The sequence below is a fragment of the Gambusia affinis genome, linkage group LG15 (genome assembly GCF_019740435.1).
Source record: "Gambusia affinis linkage group LG15, SWU_Gaff_1.0, whole genome shotgun sequence".
Taxonomy (NCBI): Eukaryota; Metazoa; Chordata; class Actinopteri; order Cyprinodontiformes; family Poeciliidae; genus Gambusia; species Gambusia affinis.
The window spans coordinates 19,897,491-19,915,193 of record NC_057882.1 but is presented as its reverse complement, the minus strand read 5'-3'; the positions used below and the strand labels follow the sequence as shown (position 1 = coordinate 19,915,193).

At 35.8% G+C, this 17,703-nt stretch overlaps 2 protein-coding genes across 3 annotated transcripts; both read left to right on the top strand.

Annotated features, from left to right (window-relative positions):
- Nucleotides 1–997: 997 nt before the first annotated feature.
- On the top strand, nucleotides 998–7,889 carry si:ch1073-15f19.2. Its single transcript, XM_044141241.1, has 7 exons — nucleotides 998–1,156; nucleotides 1,405–1,749; nucleotides 2,024–2,133; nucleotides 3,887–4,043; nucleotides 5,378–5,824; nucleotides 6,386–6,488; nucleotides 6,652–7,889. The coding sequence occupies exons 1-7, from the start codon at nucleotides 1,084–1,086 to the stop codon at nucleotides 6,785–6,787; spliced, it is 1,371 nt and encodes a 456-aa protein (XP_043997176.1). The 5' UTR covers nucleotides 998–1,083; the 3' UTR covers nucleotides 6,788–7,889.
- Nucleotides 7,890–12,051: 4,162 nt separating this feature from the next.
- On the top strand, nucleotides 12,052–17,217 carry LOC122844842. Of its 2 annotated transcripts, none has more exons than XM_044140641.1 (6): nucleotides 12,052–12,145; nucleotides 12,720–12,815; nucleotides 12,902–12,944; nucleotides 13,063–13,187; nucleotides 13,587–13,645; nucleotides 15,486–17,217. In XM_044140641.1, exons 1-6 carry the CDS (start codon nucleotides 12,136–12,138, stop codon nucleotides 15,978–15,980), a joined length of 828 nt encoding a protein of 275 aa, XP_043996576.1. In that variant the 5' UTR covers nucleotides 12,052–12,135; the 3' UTR covers nucleotides 15,981–17,217. The 2 variants fall into 2 exon arrangements, with proteins under 2 accessions (XP_043996576.1, XP_043996577.1); XM_044140642.1 differs by having other exon boundaries at nucleotides 12,076–12,145; nucleotides 12,723–12,815.
- The last annotated feature ends 486 nt before the right edge of the window (nucleotides 17,218–17,703 follow it).

The window sequence follows — 17,703 nt, the reverse complement described above, 5'->3', positions numbered from 1 at the left end:
TGAATGCAGTGTTTGGTCGCAAGCGGCTCTTTGTAATGAATGAGGTGTGATTGCTGTGTGAAGAAAGAATCTCATAAAAGTTAATGCTTATCTTTTTGACTCATCTAGATGAAATACAAAAATTGTGTGGAAAATTATTAATATTCTCAAAGCAAAATCAGTATGAAAACAGGTTGACCTTTCTTATCATTTCTGACCTGCATTTTGCATGTTTTCACATGAATATTGATGATTTATCTTTGGTTATGACGTCTTTGAGGTTGGAAGGCCTTGATACTATCTCACTAATGTTTAATGCAACATCTTTTGAGTGTCATACATTGCAAAGAAAATACACTGAAGTAAGATTCCTTTGTTTCATTGTGTGGTTGGGTTTGTTCTGGGTTTGCTCAGTATGCGGTGGGATATTCACAGGGTGATTTTAAGGATGTAGTTTTATTTTTGTTTGAGCCTATCTTGCATTACACTAATTGCCTAAGTTGTTTTTTTCAGGCATCCTAACTTCATGTACAACAGTACATGGCACAACTTTGGCTGTCTGAAGAGCTAGTAAGCATTTAGGTTCATATGATACAACCCTCTGGTGGTGACAGTTATAATTGTGGTACAAAAAAGAGCAGGTAACATTATTACAGAGGCTCAAAGGGAAGATAATACTCAAGCCAAGACAATATTGTACTTCAGCACAAGGGAAATGAGCATGTTTGAAGGAATGGAGTTCAGTAAATAAACAAAATTAATTAATCCTTCTGTCTTGTTTGGTTTGTGATTTCCCTTGGTACTATTATCAAATCGTTTCAAATATATGATTTGCATATTTTTACTTAGCCCTGCTGACAAACAATAAGTAACAGTAAACACTGCAAAGATTTAGAGCAACAGCAAAGTTCTGCTCTGTATGAGAAGTTTCGACCTCAAGGTTTCCGTGCAACATGGTTTGTCTTTGTGTGGTTTCCTGTTAACGTAGGGCATCCTGTTCACAGTGTCACAGTCTGCCAGACCCGCTCTTCAACTTCAGATGATGATGAACCGTTTCTATCTTTGCTAAATCCCTCTATGGATTCAAAGTGATTGACTGTAATCATGAGTACAAACATGGCTGGATGTGTACTGGGGACAGCCTACTCTCTTCTGCTCCTTGCTTCTTTTCTCCAAGGTAATCCGGTGCACTTGCACATGTGCTCTAGTTAATATACCAGCAATGGTAAGATGTTAACCATTTGATTTAAAACCTCTGTTGATGTCTGGAGTCGCAGGTTACCTCGCTAACAATGTACTTTATTTGTCTATGTCATAGTTCCCCGCAGCCTATGTTGCTTTAAAATGCAAAATGCAATAGATTTTTGTCTCCTCACTTTTCTTTTTTTTTTTTTTACTTTCGACATTATCTGATCTACTTGACAGGCGCCAAGAATGCTGAGCTGTTTCTTAATGAAACAATAGAAGCAGTGGTGGGCCAGAACATTACCATGCCTTGCTTCGTGAAAGATGCTGCTGATCACATGATTGTCAGTATTAAATGGATGAAAAGTGAAAGAACAAACCTTGCTGTGTTTGACCTCAATTACGGACCTTACCAGTATTGGCCTAACGTGACTATCCAAGAGAAGAAAAATGATGCAAACAAGTTAATTGGTTCATATCTACACCTTCCTCGGGTGAACAAATGGGACAGTGGAATCTATATCTGTGAGATCTCGACATTTCGATTAGGTTCTTTTAAGAATAAAACAAAGTTAACAGTGAAAGGTAAGCCTACTTGCTTATATGTAAAAAAAAAAAAAAAAAGAAAGCAAAATGCTTGTATCTCAGCACAATGTAAATTGTTATTTCCGTATAAAACATTATTGTTTCCCAGACACTATAACAGTATTTTTGTGAGGAATCTATGGCCATGTTAGTGTAGGACAGATCATGTTGTCAGTTTTTATGTGGGCTGGACTGAAGCAACAAATGGTTTTATGGCTTTTGCTTCATTGTTGATTTGGACAGATTTCATATTTATCTAAAATTTTCTCCCCAGATGAGCTCAAACTATCGTGCAATACTGATAAACTTGTTGAGGTTCACATTGGAGACAACGCTACAGTTAAATGCACAGTCAACTCCAAAGCACAGTACATGTGGACCAAGGTAAGTGAAACGTATAGATACAAAAAGAACTAAACAAAACAAAAAAGGATGTGACTTCTTTATATTACCCTGAATGGAGACTAATCCATAAAGGAAAAAATTCATTTTCTACAAAAAAATATCAGCTTTTCTCCAAACCATTATGTACTTCGCAACGAAGTCAGTGCAAAGGGCTAACTGTAAGAAAGTTTAAACAGGGGGTGGAGGGATGTAATGTAACATTTATTTATTTTTTTTAGCTTAATATCACGTTTTAATCTTACTCCATTATCAAAAACACATACATAGTGTGGCCTTAACTGTATCATAGATGTTTGAGGAACACTTGAATCTCCCATGCCAACCATTTAGGGGTGGGAAAAGTGCTGCCTATTTTCCCAAAGCTTTGCCCTGGAGTTGCAGTCTCCAGCTGAGCTTTCTTGTGTATCTTATAGCTTAACACCCTGTGCCTACATTTTAGACTTGAATTTTGAATTAAAAAAGGAAGTAGTTTTTGACTTTTTGTCAAGTTGTATGACTAATGGAAAAGATCACACTAGCTGACAACGCTCAGTTAGGCAAGCACCACTTTTAAATTACCTTATGGCAGCATTTTGGGTAACTGGTAGAAAACAGGAACAGCTTAATGATGGAAAAGCTTGCTGACCCAAAGTTAAAGGGCTGTTTCATAAAAGAGAAGAGAAAAAAGAAATCTGGATCAGGTCGCAGGGGCAGCAGTGTAAGCAGAGAGGTGGGTCAGCTCCTCTGGGAGAAGTCCCAGGCATTTCCAAGTCTGCTGAGAAGCATATTTCCTCAATCGTGTCCTGGCTCTTCCCTTGGGTCGTGCTCAGAACACCTCAATAGGGACGTGTCCAGGAAGCATTCTAACTACATGTCCAATCCTCTGCAACTGGCTCCTCTTGATATGGAGGAGAAATGAGCCGCTGGTCCTCTTGGATGACCAGCTTCTTACCCTTTCTCTAAACGACAGCCCAGATAGCCAACACAGGAATCTTATTTTGGCCGCTTTTATTCGCAATCTTGTTTTTTACTTACTACCCAGAGCTTGTGACTAGAGATGAGTCACAAGCTCATCTATAGTGAGTAAGGCAAAAGCTTCGCCTTTTGACTCAGCTCTCTTTTCACCACAACAGACTGGCATCACTGCACTAGCATCACTGCAGACACCGCATGTATCTATCTATTGACCTCTGGCTCCATTTTCCCCTCATTCGTGAACAAGACCCAGATATACTTAAACTCCTGCATTTGGGACAGGATTCAGTCCTCACCCTAGTTAGAGAGGGCACTCTGCCAAACATAAGTGCCATGGGAAATTTCAGCCATTATACCATTTTGGGAAGTCATTTTCTCGAGCAGTTATGAGGCATGGTGGCAAAACCTTAAAGGGCTGCTGAGAAAATTATGCAACTGGTTGTTGTTACCTTACACCACAGAATGAGTGAGATAGTTTATGTTAACCACCTTGTTTAGCTGACTTTGAGCGGTTGAGTGGCTAGAGCCTTTTCTCTATGTTCCCCAGAATGCTGTGCAGTTCTGGGTTGGTGTTCAGTGAAATTATCAAACAATCTATCGGACAGATTTTCGATTGATCTCAATAACGTGCCTACCGTGATATAGATTAGTTTTTGTCCAACCCTATGTGTTGCTTTGTATAATGTACTGTGTAAAATTATCTGGTATTAAGTGTAAATGCAAAACTAATGTTTCACAGCAGGATTTTTATGTTCTAAACTATCTCTTTCTGGCATAGAACAACGTGCTTATGTCAGACAATGAATCCCTGGAGCTCTGGCAGGTGACAGAAGCCCAGGCAGGAATTTACAAGCTGACAGTCAACACAGGAGACAAAAGTCTGCATAAAGATTTTATTATCTCTGTGCTGACTACAACCACCATTTTAAGGACAGGTGAGCCTCCCCATTTCTTTGCTTCTACCTGCCTCTTTGTGTCATACTCAATTTCATCAGATCCTCAGGACTGGATTAACAATCTGACTCTGGACCAAAGAGACTGAGTGTCTTAATAAGCTGTACTGGATCAGAAAGCTGATACTTGAACTTCCATTATTATGCTGTAGCTTACTCATTTTTAATTTTAATTAGCTGAAAGGGATGATAGAGATTCAAATGATTTAAAGCTGTCACCCAGGTCATGAGGAAGTAACTGTGAATAGATTGAGAAATACTGAACTAAAAAAACCCAAAAAAACAGAACCCAACGTTTTTTTCTGAAAATCAGTTGTTCACGGAGTGATGCGAGAGCACAGTCTATTGGTCAGAGTAGAGAAGTACAGCAAGAAGCAGCTAAAACAAACTGAATGGTGCTTCAAAGGAGACAGCTATACCAAACTGCTATGTTTTCTAACTAAGCACCGCAACAGATAAACATTGATCATTGGTAAACATGCGATTATGGGTTATGTCATGTTTGTTTGTTAGAAGATTGTTAGAACTTTAAAAACTCTCACTAAGCGTGAAGTTATTCAGTATGGATTTTTTGCACATTTTAATGTGTGGACTATTGAGACTATTAAGATGCTAAGTCGTGACCTTTAGCAGATCCCCCCAAATAATAATGTTGCCTCTGGAGAAAGTAAAATTTCATTGTTAAACATGGTATTCACTCTTACAGAAATATTCCTCCTTCAAAATTTGTTTTGATTTGCTCTGACTAAACTTGTTTTGGCAAGAAAGTATGGTTTTTGTGTCCAATTTCTGAACTGAGAGGATCAGCATCCATCTTTCCTTAAATGGCAAATCCTTTTGTCTTTCCATTCCTAAAAAGTGGCTACAAGAACAAGAACTTTCTCTATGTTATAGTGTATTTATACCTTGGGAAAGGGAGAATTCACAAATTAATATCAAATGTTCCTTGACTCTGATCAACCTGACAAAACCTTAATTGAAAAAAGCTATTTCTAACATGAATTGTTTGGAAATTAATTGTATCTTTGGTGATTCTGTTAATAACTAAGCCATCTTAAAAATAAAAAAAAGAAGTATTTGAAAAAAGCTTTTTTTTTTTTTATTTGCACGTTTTATTTTTTTGAGGAAGTTCACCTGTTAGAATCAAGTAACTGAGTTTGCAACAATCCCTTCTCCTGAAAGACCGTTTGACCACAGTGGACATTTGATTTCATTAAATTGTAAATTGCCCTTCCAAAGCCTGTCATGTAGCAAACAGAACCTAATTTATCTTAGCCATTGATTTTTATTTTTATTCCTTTTTTTCCAACTTTCAGGTCCAACAGAGTCTACTCAGCATCCAACTAATTCATTGCACACCAGCGCTGCAATATCATTAACCACCACACTTTCAACAGACACACAATGGATCACTCAACCAGACTCCAGCACTGTTGGAGTCCCTGCTTCAGGGCATGTTACCCCTCTGGCAACTTTAACATCTGTCAGTGTCCCACCATCCCCTAACACCCAAACCATCACCCATCTCCTACTCAACTCGAGTATGTTGAATAATGACACGGCAGAGCTCACATCAACACAGAGAACGGCTGGTGATGTCACGAAGAATGAATCCACATTTATAAACCAAACGGAATCATATCCTGTTGGTGTTCAGTCCTCAGAGAACATTTTCTCAATGAGCACAGCGGAGTCCGGGATAGCAGGAAGCATAGAAAGTACTGGAACAACTTCAACTGTCCTTATTACCAGCACAAATACAGGTAATGCTTAATAAAGCTTGTTTATTTAACTTTAATACTAAAAAGCAGTCATTTATTATTATTGTTTTATTGCAAGTCTCCAGCTGGTAGCTACACTTTCTCTCCATTTGAAACAAGTTATTGTTTTTAAAAAGTTTGAATTCTTCTTTTTGCCTTTGGAGACATTGATTTGCTGTTATCCAGGCCAGGTCAAAGGGTCAGAAGGTAATCCATAAAACAGTTTAAGAACAAGACATGCTTGAAGCAAAATCACATGCGCAAAAAATAAAGTCTAAAAAGCCACAAATTCCTTAAATATGGAATCTTTATAGACTCTAACTTTCTTAGCCTCATGTTTGATTACTTGTCAGGTGAAAAACTCATTAGACAGACCATCCAAAATTAATGCACAACCGAGGGAGGGGATTACAAGTAGCTCTTTTCAGCCTCAAGGCTAAAAGTTTTGTAATATAGTGTTGCATTTATTAAGAGTGGAATCTGGAGGCAAGATGTTGGGAATTTCTTTGTAGCTGCCTGTATCCTCCAAATAACCAATTCTTATTTATGCAATCTACTCCTTAGAAACCGAACGGAATCATGTCCTGTTGGTGTTCATCATCGTTCTGTTGCTGCTATTGATTCTCGTGGTTGTAATTCTTTACAGGAAACAACTCATAAAAACGAGGTAAAACTAAAATGTTTCTCTTTCGCCAGTTCCCTGCAGCCAAACTGATTTAGCAGACATGAAAAATGCAAACATCTCTCATATTTTGAACTGTAACTTGTGCATATTTTAATGTCCACTAATGCTGGCAATCAATACGTTTGCTCTCACACTCCTCCTGCAGGATGGACCTACCGCCCTCGTTCAAACCTCCCCCACCTCCTGTCAAGTACACTGCTGCAAGACGAAGTGAGACGCAGCTTTACCCCACTTCGAGGTGTAACTCGTTATCAGCCCCTACAAGACCAATTATTGTATAATAAACAAATGTTAACTTGTTTTGTATGACAGCGATATCTGTTGTACTTGTTGTGGTCAGCTGAAAGGAGTTTTACGCAGATAGAAAATATTTGTGCTTTTGCTGCGTAGACGTATGTGCCAGAATTTTTTTATTAGAGCAGGACGGTGCATCTTAATGAGATCACATGCAGACTCAGCCCTCTACCCCACATTTATTGGCACTTTTTGGAAGCATGTGTAAAGAGTCACGAAATAAATTACTCTTTTTGCAATTGAATAATCTTTAGTTAAAAAGGGCTATTTCAAAATAAAAGAATAAATAAATAAATATAGTTCTTTTGCTATCATTCCCACTGGTGGTGAGATAGCTAATATCCTTATGCATTGCTGCCACGTTTCAAATCAGCTTTATATAAATATAAAAAGAATGTAATTCATGTTTTCCTGTTCGTCAAAGGCTGACTGATTATTTTAATCTTGTAGCTGGAATTGCTTGTAAATCCAGAGTATAAAAGTGCAATAATAGGCACAAAAGAGCAATACTTTCAACAACCATTGTGTTGCCATCATCAGTGGTTCAAATTCAATATTTCTAAAAGATTTGATTTGATTCTACGATTATATTCTATTACTGCCCAATGTTGAAAAAAAGCAACAAACCAAAAAATGCAAATAACTAAGAGTTTTTGTTACATGTTGCCTATATAGCAACATATAGCAGTTCTATAAGCTGGCAGATATTTTTAGTGCACAATTACTACAAATTCCTACAATTTATCGAACTTAGTAGCCAAAATATTTGCAGTTCTCTGAACAAGCACTTCCGCCTTTCGAAAACAGATGTAGTTCACACTAGATGGGGTCAAAATATACATTCCTTAATGGGAGATACAACCACCACCATCAGTGGGATAGATGATCATAGTGGTGTCAAGATGATTAAATTTATATATATTTAAATATAAAGCTACGCAAGTTGTTTTTATTGTGCGTGTGTATGAAACTGTTCTCTTTGTGTTCTTTTTTTGTACATTTGTATAATGCAGTTTTTGTGTTTTTTGCTAAATGTATCAAATGCAGTAAGTTCACAAAAGTTGTAAATAAAAGGAAAATAATTTTAACTTTGACTCTGAGACATTTTTAAGGGCTTATTTTATGCCTGTAAATGATAGAAAAGCACTGTGTTTTCTTGTGGAAGCTTCGTTTCAGAGTGTGTTTTCTATTTTTTTTCCTGCATTCTCTAATGACCGCCCACTGTCATCTGTATAACTATATTTATGATTTTCCATCTTTAAAACCAGTGATTTAGGATTTTCTGCCATGAGGCCCATTGGAGCTCTTCTGATGTAGCTGTTTATATGGTTTATATAACCAGAAGTCCAATGTTAATGCCACTGGTAAAGCTGGGCTAAACCGCACAAACCACAGTAAGTTAACATATTCACCACATAGTCTCAAAGACAAGGCACAAATTCTCACTTTTTAGGCAAAATATTCAGTAAGTGATAAAGGTTAGACATGTGCAGTGTCAGTCAGAAGTTTAAATACATGCATCACTGGCATGGAGGCCATCATAATTGGGCTTTTAATGATTTACATAAAATTTTCTACATTTCAAAACAAGAAATGATTGGCGTCTCATTCATCTAAGTTGTGTGAAGCGCTGGTATCTATGGCAGCAAAACAGCCCCATCCACCATGTCTGACTGTTGATAGTGTTCGTGAAAGCTATTGCATTGACTGTAAACTTTTCTCCAGAAGCCACTTTGCTAATGCATATGTACAGTTATACATTTCTGAAAGGTGGGGGGAAAGCAATATTATTCTTCACTCTATTTAATAGATCAATTACAAACCCTGGAGAATGTAACAAATTATGTCAAGGACCAACAGAAGCTAGTTGGTATGGTTTTAAGGTGAGTTTTGTTGCACTAAGTTTGTTTACGGTTAGTATAAAGACAAAATTGATCTTTAAAATAATGTTTATATGCATATACAAGTTAGACATTACAACTTCTAGTCTTTGTGCTACAGTTGAACCAGTGAGAAGATAAGATTTCTTGTTCAATATGCTTTTGTCTACAGGTTTGGTGCCTCTATGGATCAACCCTATATTCATGCCTCAGCCCCTCTTGGCATTCATATTAACTTACCCTTCTTTAAGGGCAAGTTAATTCCAAAGTTCTGTTTTACTTTCAACATTATCTGACCTACTTGACAGGATTCAAAAATGCTGAGCTGTTTTTTTTTTTTTATGAAACAATGGAAGCTGAGGTGGGTCAGAATATTACCTTACCTTGTTTTGTGAAAGATGCTGCTGATTACAAGATTATCAGTATTAAATGGATGAAAAATGAAGGAACAAGCCTTCTTGTGTATAACCGCGATTATCCTGCATGCTATTATGCATTTGGTTTATTTTCCCTTTCTTCTTTGAAGTTTGATGTTACTGTTTTACATTCTTTTAGAATAGTAGTTTTACAGGACATCTCTTGATTGTACTGAAGAGTAAAGCTATTAACGTTAGATATTTTTTTGTATTAGTCTCGAAAGTTGACTCCTAAAAGCCTAACAAGGCCTTCACTAATATGCAATTGTACAGACAGGACAAGTCTTTCTTTTAACATCGTTTTAAGTTTTGTATTTCCCTATTATTTTAATAAATGAACAAAATAAACCCCGGTGAATAATGTATTATTGATGCATTATGGTGTTTATGTGCTTTGTTTGAGAATAACTTGTGTGGTTATAGTGGAATAAGGAGAAAAGTTATTTTATATATAGGTTTTACATGGCATTTATCAACACATTCATATTTTGTACTTTCAGTAAGAAGGTTATCAGCTGGAATGTCATGTTTACTTGGTTTACATAATAACAACATACAAGTTTGATCATTTCAAAAACAAGAATTGGGTGTGCCAGTATGAATAGTTTTGGATTTTTTTATGCACTTATGGTCAACATGCTTCAAAACATACATACAACACTACTAATATATAGTTAAACATCTAGTCGAGGAGAAACTGTATCCTGTTCAGCAATTATTCTTCTTTTTGTGGTATAATTAGTAGTGCTGATTGAAATTGGTTGATTTCAACCAACCAATTATAGCCTGGTTTTGCTATAAACCAGGCTTTAAAACAATGACTCCGTGGGTTTGATTAAGGTTGGAAGGACTCGGACATCAGACTTCAGGTGATCACTTGATGTTGCTTTATCTTATTGCAGCTGGTGGAAATGCATTGTGCACATAAAGGTTGGAGAGACGATTTTTTTGTTTTGTTTTCTATAAGAAAAAAATCTAAAATCTGTGGAAAAATAGTACTCAGGTTTTTAAAGCTGGTAAAACTGAACTTGCAACAAAATATCTAAAGTTCCCGGGTTGTGGAGCTTTAGTTTACTGTGCCTCCTGAGGCCCAAACCTCCCAAAAAAGATTCTACGCCTGATTGTTTTAATGGAAGCTTCTCCTACAAGAAAAGTTGATTGATTGGAAATACAGAACACTTCGGGGCAGGGAAGCTAAAAACAGTGGATCCGACAGAATAACAGATTAATGAAGAAAATGAAAAAAGAAGCAACAAGGAGGAGAGACTGGGCAAACTTTTTCTAGCCTCCATTCAGATCTTTTAATTTCTTTATATTTCTTGAGTGTATTGGCAACTCTCTGGATTTGTGTTACATCTACCAGCAATTATATTCTCAGAATCTTGAACTTTAAATGACGATAATTTTAAATGACGGTATCAGATATGCATCTATAAATGATAAACTCAACTGATCCTTCTTTCTATCAATCATTCAGATAACCTAAAAGAAATTACTGAGCTAGCCTGGGGAGCAATATGATGGTGTTGATGCCTTAAGGACAAGGTCTCAAAACTTCAAAACACAATCAATAGGTCTATCTTAATGCCATTTCAGAACAAACTTTGATGCAGTGCATGCTGTGATGGCGGTGTAGCTGTCTCCATTTCTTTTAGCAAAATATTCTGACCATTTAATTGCTCTAGATTAAGCTGAATTACATAATCCACACATAGTAGTATGTAATGCATACTACTATAATCATTACAGAATAGATGTGTAATTATAATTACACATCTATTCAAAATTATTATTATTATTAAATAATTCTGAACTTTGCTTCCTTGGTTTGAATGTTTATGTTTGATGATAGTTTTACCATAAACGTATAGAGAACCATTTTACTCAATAACTATTGTATTTGCAAACATTTGTCAACAAATTTCCCATTTATACATTTTTCATATTTGTCCTTTTTTTGCTCAGGAAATCAGACAATGTACATAATTCCTATGTTTTTCTACTTCATATTTGTCAATGACATTGGCATTGCATTCCTGGTCACCATTTATGGAACTTATGAATGAGGATTTTCAGCCTGAAAGCCCAGTGAGGTTCTTTGATGTAGCTGTTTTTGTTGCCAATAGACGAAGAGCCCAATATCAAAGACCACTGTTGTCCACAGCTACCACAAACTGACACTTCTGTTGACAAAGCAGGGCTAAAACCACAAACCACAATGAACGTAAAGGCTAGCAAACATATTCACCACAAACTTTCAAACCTGGTATTTTTTTTCCTTCTTCATTTTTGCCATGTAAAATTAAAATTGAATGAAAATTAAATGTACACTACATAAATTTCACCCCCAACTCTCACAACCTCACCCAAATATACTAACAGACTTATGTACGATGTATTCACACACACTGTTTCCTATTTAGTTTTACAGAGAAAAAATTCACGACAGTAGGTTTTTTTTTTTTCTGATTTTCCGACCACACTTGCAAAACCACATGCTATTGTGCATGCAAGATAAAAATTTGAGATACACCATCTGCGCTGCTACGCAGTTTTACAATAGTAAAGTGATTTTGTACTATAGAAAAAAAAATTTGGCCGAGTGGTGATAGTTGCATCTTCACCGTGAAAATGCAAATAAAATGAATAATCAAAGTAAAAAAAAAAAAAAATGTTTTGCTGACTGAACAGCAGGTCTTAACATCAACAACAAGCATCTGGTTGGTAACCTAACTTTAATGTCCTCCTTTTACTTTATGTTGATCAAATTTTATGCTAAGTTTAGGTGATATGATGAAATTATATTGTTACCCCCCAAAATGGCATCGAGGCAATCTGCTTCAAAATGAGGTTACTTTGCTTCCTGTTTGTAACTGAAAAGCAGCAAGTTTTCAAAGCACTGTGAAAGCAGAGAGGGAGCAGAGGCGGAGTAAAAATAGACAGTGTAGTATATTTCACCCACAGAGCGCAGTGATGCCCCATAGAATGAGGAAAACTGTGACAACGAGACAACTAGCTTAGTTAAGGACAACTGGAGAAATGGTTGGAGGTAAGAACATTTGTTTTAAATTTGTACAGCAGAAAGACACAATACTTTTTCTAATATACATGTAATTCAAGAAAATTTTACCCTCAATGTGAATGTCGCAAAGACCAGATCACGAATTGAGCAAACGTAAAAAACGTGTCAAGAAAAAGTCACAGGAAAGAAAATAGTGGCAATGAAACGTCTTTGTGTTTCTTACACAGGAATATTCACAAAGTCACAATAAAAATCAGATTTTTAAAGAAAGAATCCTAACTTGTCTCCTTGTTTTTTGTGGTGAACAAGGAAACAAAGGATAAAGGAACACAAAAAAACAAGGGTACAGAAATAACTATTTTTCAGCACCGCATTATTTCTTTCAATGGCTAAAACAACAAATTGTTTTCAATTTGTCATGAAGAATCTTAGACTGCAATTGTCAGTTGTTGGGTGTTTGTCACAAGCTTAAAGTATGTTTTCAATATGGCACTTCAGAAAGATGAAAAGAAGATGTAAATTCACAAATATTTCAGTGTTCATTTCAATACAGATTAAAGTTTTTTTGGGGTCTTTTTGTCATGTCATGTTTGTTGTTTAGTAGGAATAGCCCTGGCGGTGGTGTCTCTGGCCTTGCTAATCTCTGTGTGTATGAATATCATCTTCTGCTTAAGACAAAGACACATTTCATGTAAAGGTAAAATAAATGTTCCCTTTCCCACATATTTTTGTGATTTTTCTGTTTAAAATATGTTATAAATTGTTGCCTTTTTGTTGACTCAGAACCACATAACTGCTGCCATGCACACAGTTTGGAAGAAGAAACGTATGTTTATTTTCAATTCGTTTTGGCATTAATTGTGCAAAATACAATTCAATTCAAAATGCATTAAATTCCTATTTAAAACAAAGTGTAAAACTCATCTTTTCACATCTCATTGCAGCCTATCACAACACGAAGGGCAATATTTTGGTAACGTCAGACATCAAGAGCAGCAGGAAAATCCCCACAATCATCATGAGCGACAGGAAAATCCAATCTATGGCAACATCAGCACAGAAAGACGTGGTAAGCACAAATCTGCTTTCTGACACCTATTAAAAAAGGGGAAATCTGTGAATGTGTTTATCATTGTATGACTCAACCGAGAAGAAAAAAGAATGGTCTAAAAAAAAATGCTGTGAGTGGTTCTCCTGTTTTTGAACAAAATTTGCCTTCTTTTTCACATTCATTATTTCAAACATTTTGCACTTTTTGCATAATATCTTGCTTAAATTTTTAAATATTAGGGCTGGTAAAATATAAATTGGATTATAATATGTTGAACAAAGATTCCTTTAAAACACAAATTGGAATTTAGAATTCTTTATCAGTTTTGTAAAAAAGAAAAAAACATATACATATATATATATATATATATATATATATATATACAGTCAAGTAATTGACAAATGTTTGTTACGGCAGATTCTTCAGAGATTTTCTACGAGACGATGTCCATGCAGCGCACTAGAGATTGTCTTAAGGTAACTAGTTTACAAAATCAGTTTCTTTTTTTTATATATATAATTCAGAAGTTATCCATTTCAGTTATACGACATAACCTTAATTGACCTTTATCAGTAAAATTGAATATATTCACAGTTTGAGAAGTCGAAATAAGGCTGCAAAGAGTCAGAAATATGAAGCCATTTGGCTTTAATCTTCCAGTTTCATTGCATTTTTTTAGGGGCGTGATTTTAATTTTTGATGTTGCTTTCAATTTTTGGGGCCTTATTAATTCAAGTGAGCAGTATTAGCACACAGCTGACACTGCTTTGACTTAAATGTTGCTTTTGCTACAGATGCGCTTTCATGAAAAGACCGACTTTAACTTGCCTCATCAGAGTTTCTTGTACTGAAAGGAGCCTCAAGGTGTCCGATGGTTCTGTACCTTTGTAGTTTCTTCACCAGTGGCATTTTGCTGAGAGGCGATGAATATTTTATTCTGTTCTGCTAACAATTTAAGCCAGCATTTAAATGCTGTTGACGTTCACCTTAGTGGTGATCTTTGCTTTACTGAGAAAACAAAATATGACTTAATTTGCCCTCTCTGGAAATCAAATCATTGCTTCAGAAACTATAAACAAAAATGTACTATAAATTAACATTTGCAGTGTGAAAGTTTTCTTCTCATACTGTATTAGTTCAAGTGTTACAATAGTCCCAATGAAGACTTAATCTCATGTTTAAACATGACAAACATAGCAAACTGTACGTTTTCAATTACGGGCCTTCCACATTCTTCGGCAGCTATAATAAAACCTAATAAATTAATCTTATTGCAGAAGCATAATCTCAAATTTTCTTTCATAAAAATCAATGTGTAAATCTAAGTATATTTAAAATTATTTATTTAGTCCTATTTTAAATAAGTATTTCTTATATCAAATTACCAGCACCTTTCACAGTTTTTACAAAATAAGAAAACAATAAATACATTTATTTAAATCTCAAAATGGGATAAATTGGACAAGATACTCAGCTCCATTTCTCTGAGCCACTAGTCAAGATTGGGGGAAAAATAAAAACAAGAGAACATGGTATTAAGGCAAATAAGTGTTGAGCTTCATAAATCAGAAAATGGTTACAAGAAAGTTGCTACTCATTTAAACTTCCCCAGAAACTTAAAAACAAATTAAACCATGACAAAATAAAAACACACAGCATATGCTAAGAGAAAAGTTTATTACTCTAATAAAATATAGTTTTTATATTTCTAACACATCTTCACCAAAAGTCCTAATAGGGTGGGGGCTTTATTTATGATTGATTCTGCTCATTCATTTTGTAATAATCATACAGCTGATTTGCATGCATTTCACTCAGAAATGCCCTTTGAAATAAATCACATTGATTATTATTTTCAAGAGCTTTGCAGTTGCAATTAAAATCGCCTGGACCACATAATTTTCAGTGCTCTGCAGATGAGACCAAAATTAAACTGTTTGTAAAATGCTTGAAGGAAACCTAACCCTGCTGTGGGCCATGGGGTGGCAGCCATGCTGTGGTAATGCTTTTCTATACCAGAAACCTGAAAGCTGGTTGAATATTTGTCCTTCTGTTCACACAAGAATAAATTTATAATTGCATTATATTTGTCATGTAGATCATTTGAGACCATGCTGACAGATTTCGTTTCAGAACGGAAGGCAGCTAGCATCTCTGACACACATTGTGGTCAGCAGAACTGCAAACCAGTGAACACTGTTGAGAAGAAATTGTTCTAAAAATAAACTAGACGAGCTCTACAAAAATAGAAGCATGTCTGAAGCAAAAAGGAGAAAAAAACTGTCTCACATTTTCATCTGTTCTTTCTAAAACCAGCCTCCAGACTCTGACCTGAATTACGCCTCACTGGATCTGAAGATTGCAAAGAATCGCAAGAAAAACAGACACATGCAAGGCCAGGCACAAGGACGCCACAAGAAACACGATCCGCTGGCAGACCTCCCGACGTCTCCCTTGAACGCCTTCTTAGAGGTGGACACTGAAGTGGACGCTCACCTGCCATCCAGAGACACCAGTATCATGGTCTCACACAGCAGCATCTATCTCAACAGTCAACAGATAGCCAAGGAGGCAGAGGAGATGGAAAGAGAGAGAAGCAACAACATGGACAAGGACAATGTGGGATGGGATGGCTTACAAGAGAGCGAGGAAGGACGGAGAAAAGATTGGGATGAAGATCAAGAAAGTGAGGATAGAAAAGATAATTGTGATGTTGGCAATGGGAATATATGTATAGAGCTTTTAGAGGTAGAAAATACTCAGAGCTGCTCAGATCAAGTTACTGAAAGCTTTAGCCATGATTGTGACTAACTATATATTTAAGTATTATATTACTATTCTAAAACTTTTCAGCTTGTATTCTAGGAAAATGTGAAACTATCTTCATATTTTCAGAGCAAAAAATGTAACTATCATCTTCAGTTTTCTCTACGCTTCGCAGAGTTGAGCAATTTCCTCCTTGACACAGACAATCTACCTCTAAAAGTCTCCATATTGAGCAATAGGAACATAACTATGCTTCTCTGTAATAAACTACTTTAAAAAAGAAAGAGGAAATTCTGCGTGACATTTAGAGGTCAAGAACCATGTGGAAAGTGTAGATTGTTGTGAAACGCAGGGAAAAGATTGAATCATCACAGGACACAGAGGAACTTTCACTCCTTTGATGTCTCTTATTCGTCCATCAGCAGATGTCTCATAAAAAAGTATGAAGGCAGAAAAAAAAGCATTTCTGTTTTCAATGGTGTGGGCGATTGTAGTTTGAATAACTGTACTTTCCTGTTCCACAGGCAAATCATTATAAAAAATTTTGCTAACAGTATATAAAGTGGAAGCAAACAAATAATGATGACAATAAATAGCAGTTTGCTTTTTATCTTCCCCATGGGGAGAATTGTCACACTGTTTAAATTGCAAATGCCACCCACAATGGATTTTCCATGTAAAAAGCTATGATAAAGGTCATTATGCTTACAGTCTGAGCTAATGCTCCAGCTGTTTAAATGAATGTCTTCCTCGCAGTAATCCCCAATTCGCAGAGTAATTTACTGCCCTGATGTCAGCATAAGCTCGAAGGTGAACTCAGCACTGACGCCTTTAAGCATAATGTCTGTTGACAGTTTTTCAAAGGATAAGAGCCTATTTCACACTTACAAATTATATGTGACCCTAAGCATTATGGAAAGACAGAAAGCTACAAAGAAACACAATCAGAAGTAAAATTCCCCTTTTCATAACAGTCACCCTTTTGCATGGAAAATTTTGATTCAATATCTTGTAAAGGGATTCACATCCTCTGAACTCCAAGATATTTTGTTCCAACACAACTGCAAATTTAAATTAATTTCTTATTCAAGATTGATTTTATATGATAAAGATAAAACCTGCACAAACTAGCCCACAATTGTGAATAGGAAGCACACGTATTCATGGTTTTCAAAATTTTAAGCACAAAAACTCTAAAAGATATGTTCAGCATTTGGATTCACAACTCTTTACTCTGATACACTTAAACAAAATGTAAGTCAAGCGAATGCTTTCAAAACCAATAAACAGAATTTCTTACATGCAAAGTCCATCTCAAAATAAGTCTACGTGCTTTGTTTCTCAGAGGTTTGTGAGAATCTTACCACAACGCATCAGAAAGACCAAGAACCACAGCACACAGGTCTGAGATGTACTAGTAGCTAGAGAGAAGAGTATGTCACAACTGCAAACCTACCGGCTCTTGTCGATCTACCTAAACTGACAGGTCCTGCAAAGATTATTATGAATCCAAGAAAACTCCAAGAGATTTCAGATTTTTCATATTTTAAAACTATAGGTCTTTTTTTGTTGTTGTTCAACTAATAATTAAGTTTTATTGTATGTTATCACATATCACATAAAATTGCAACAAAAAACAAAAAAACATCGAAGTTTGTGGGCATGTAACAGTGCAAAATGTTAAAGTTCAAGTGCTGTAAATACTTTTCCAATGCTCTGTAAATTCAACTTCTAAGAAGCGTCTGATGAGTAACATTTTGCAACAGAT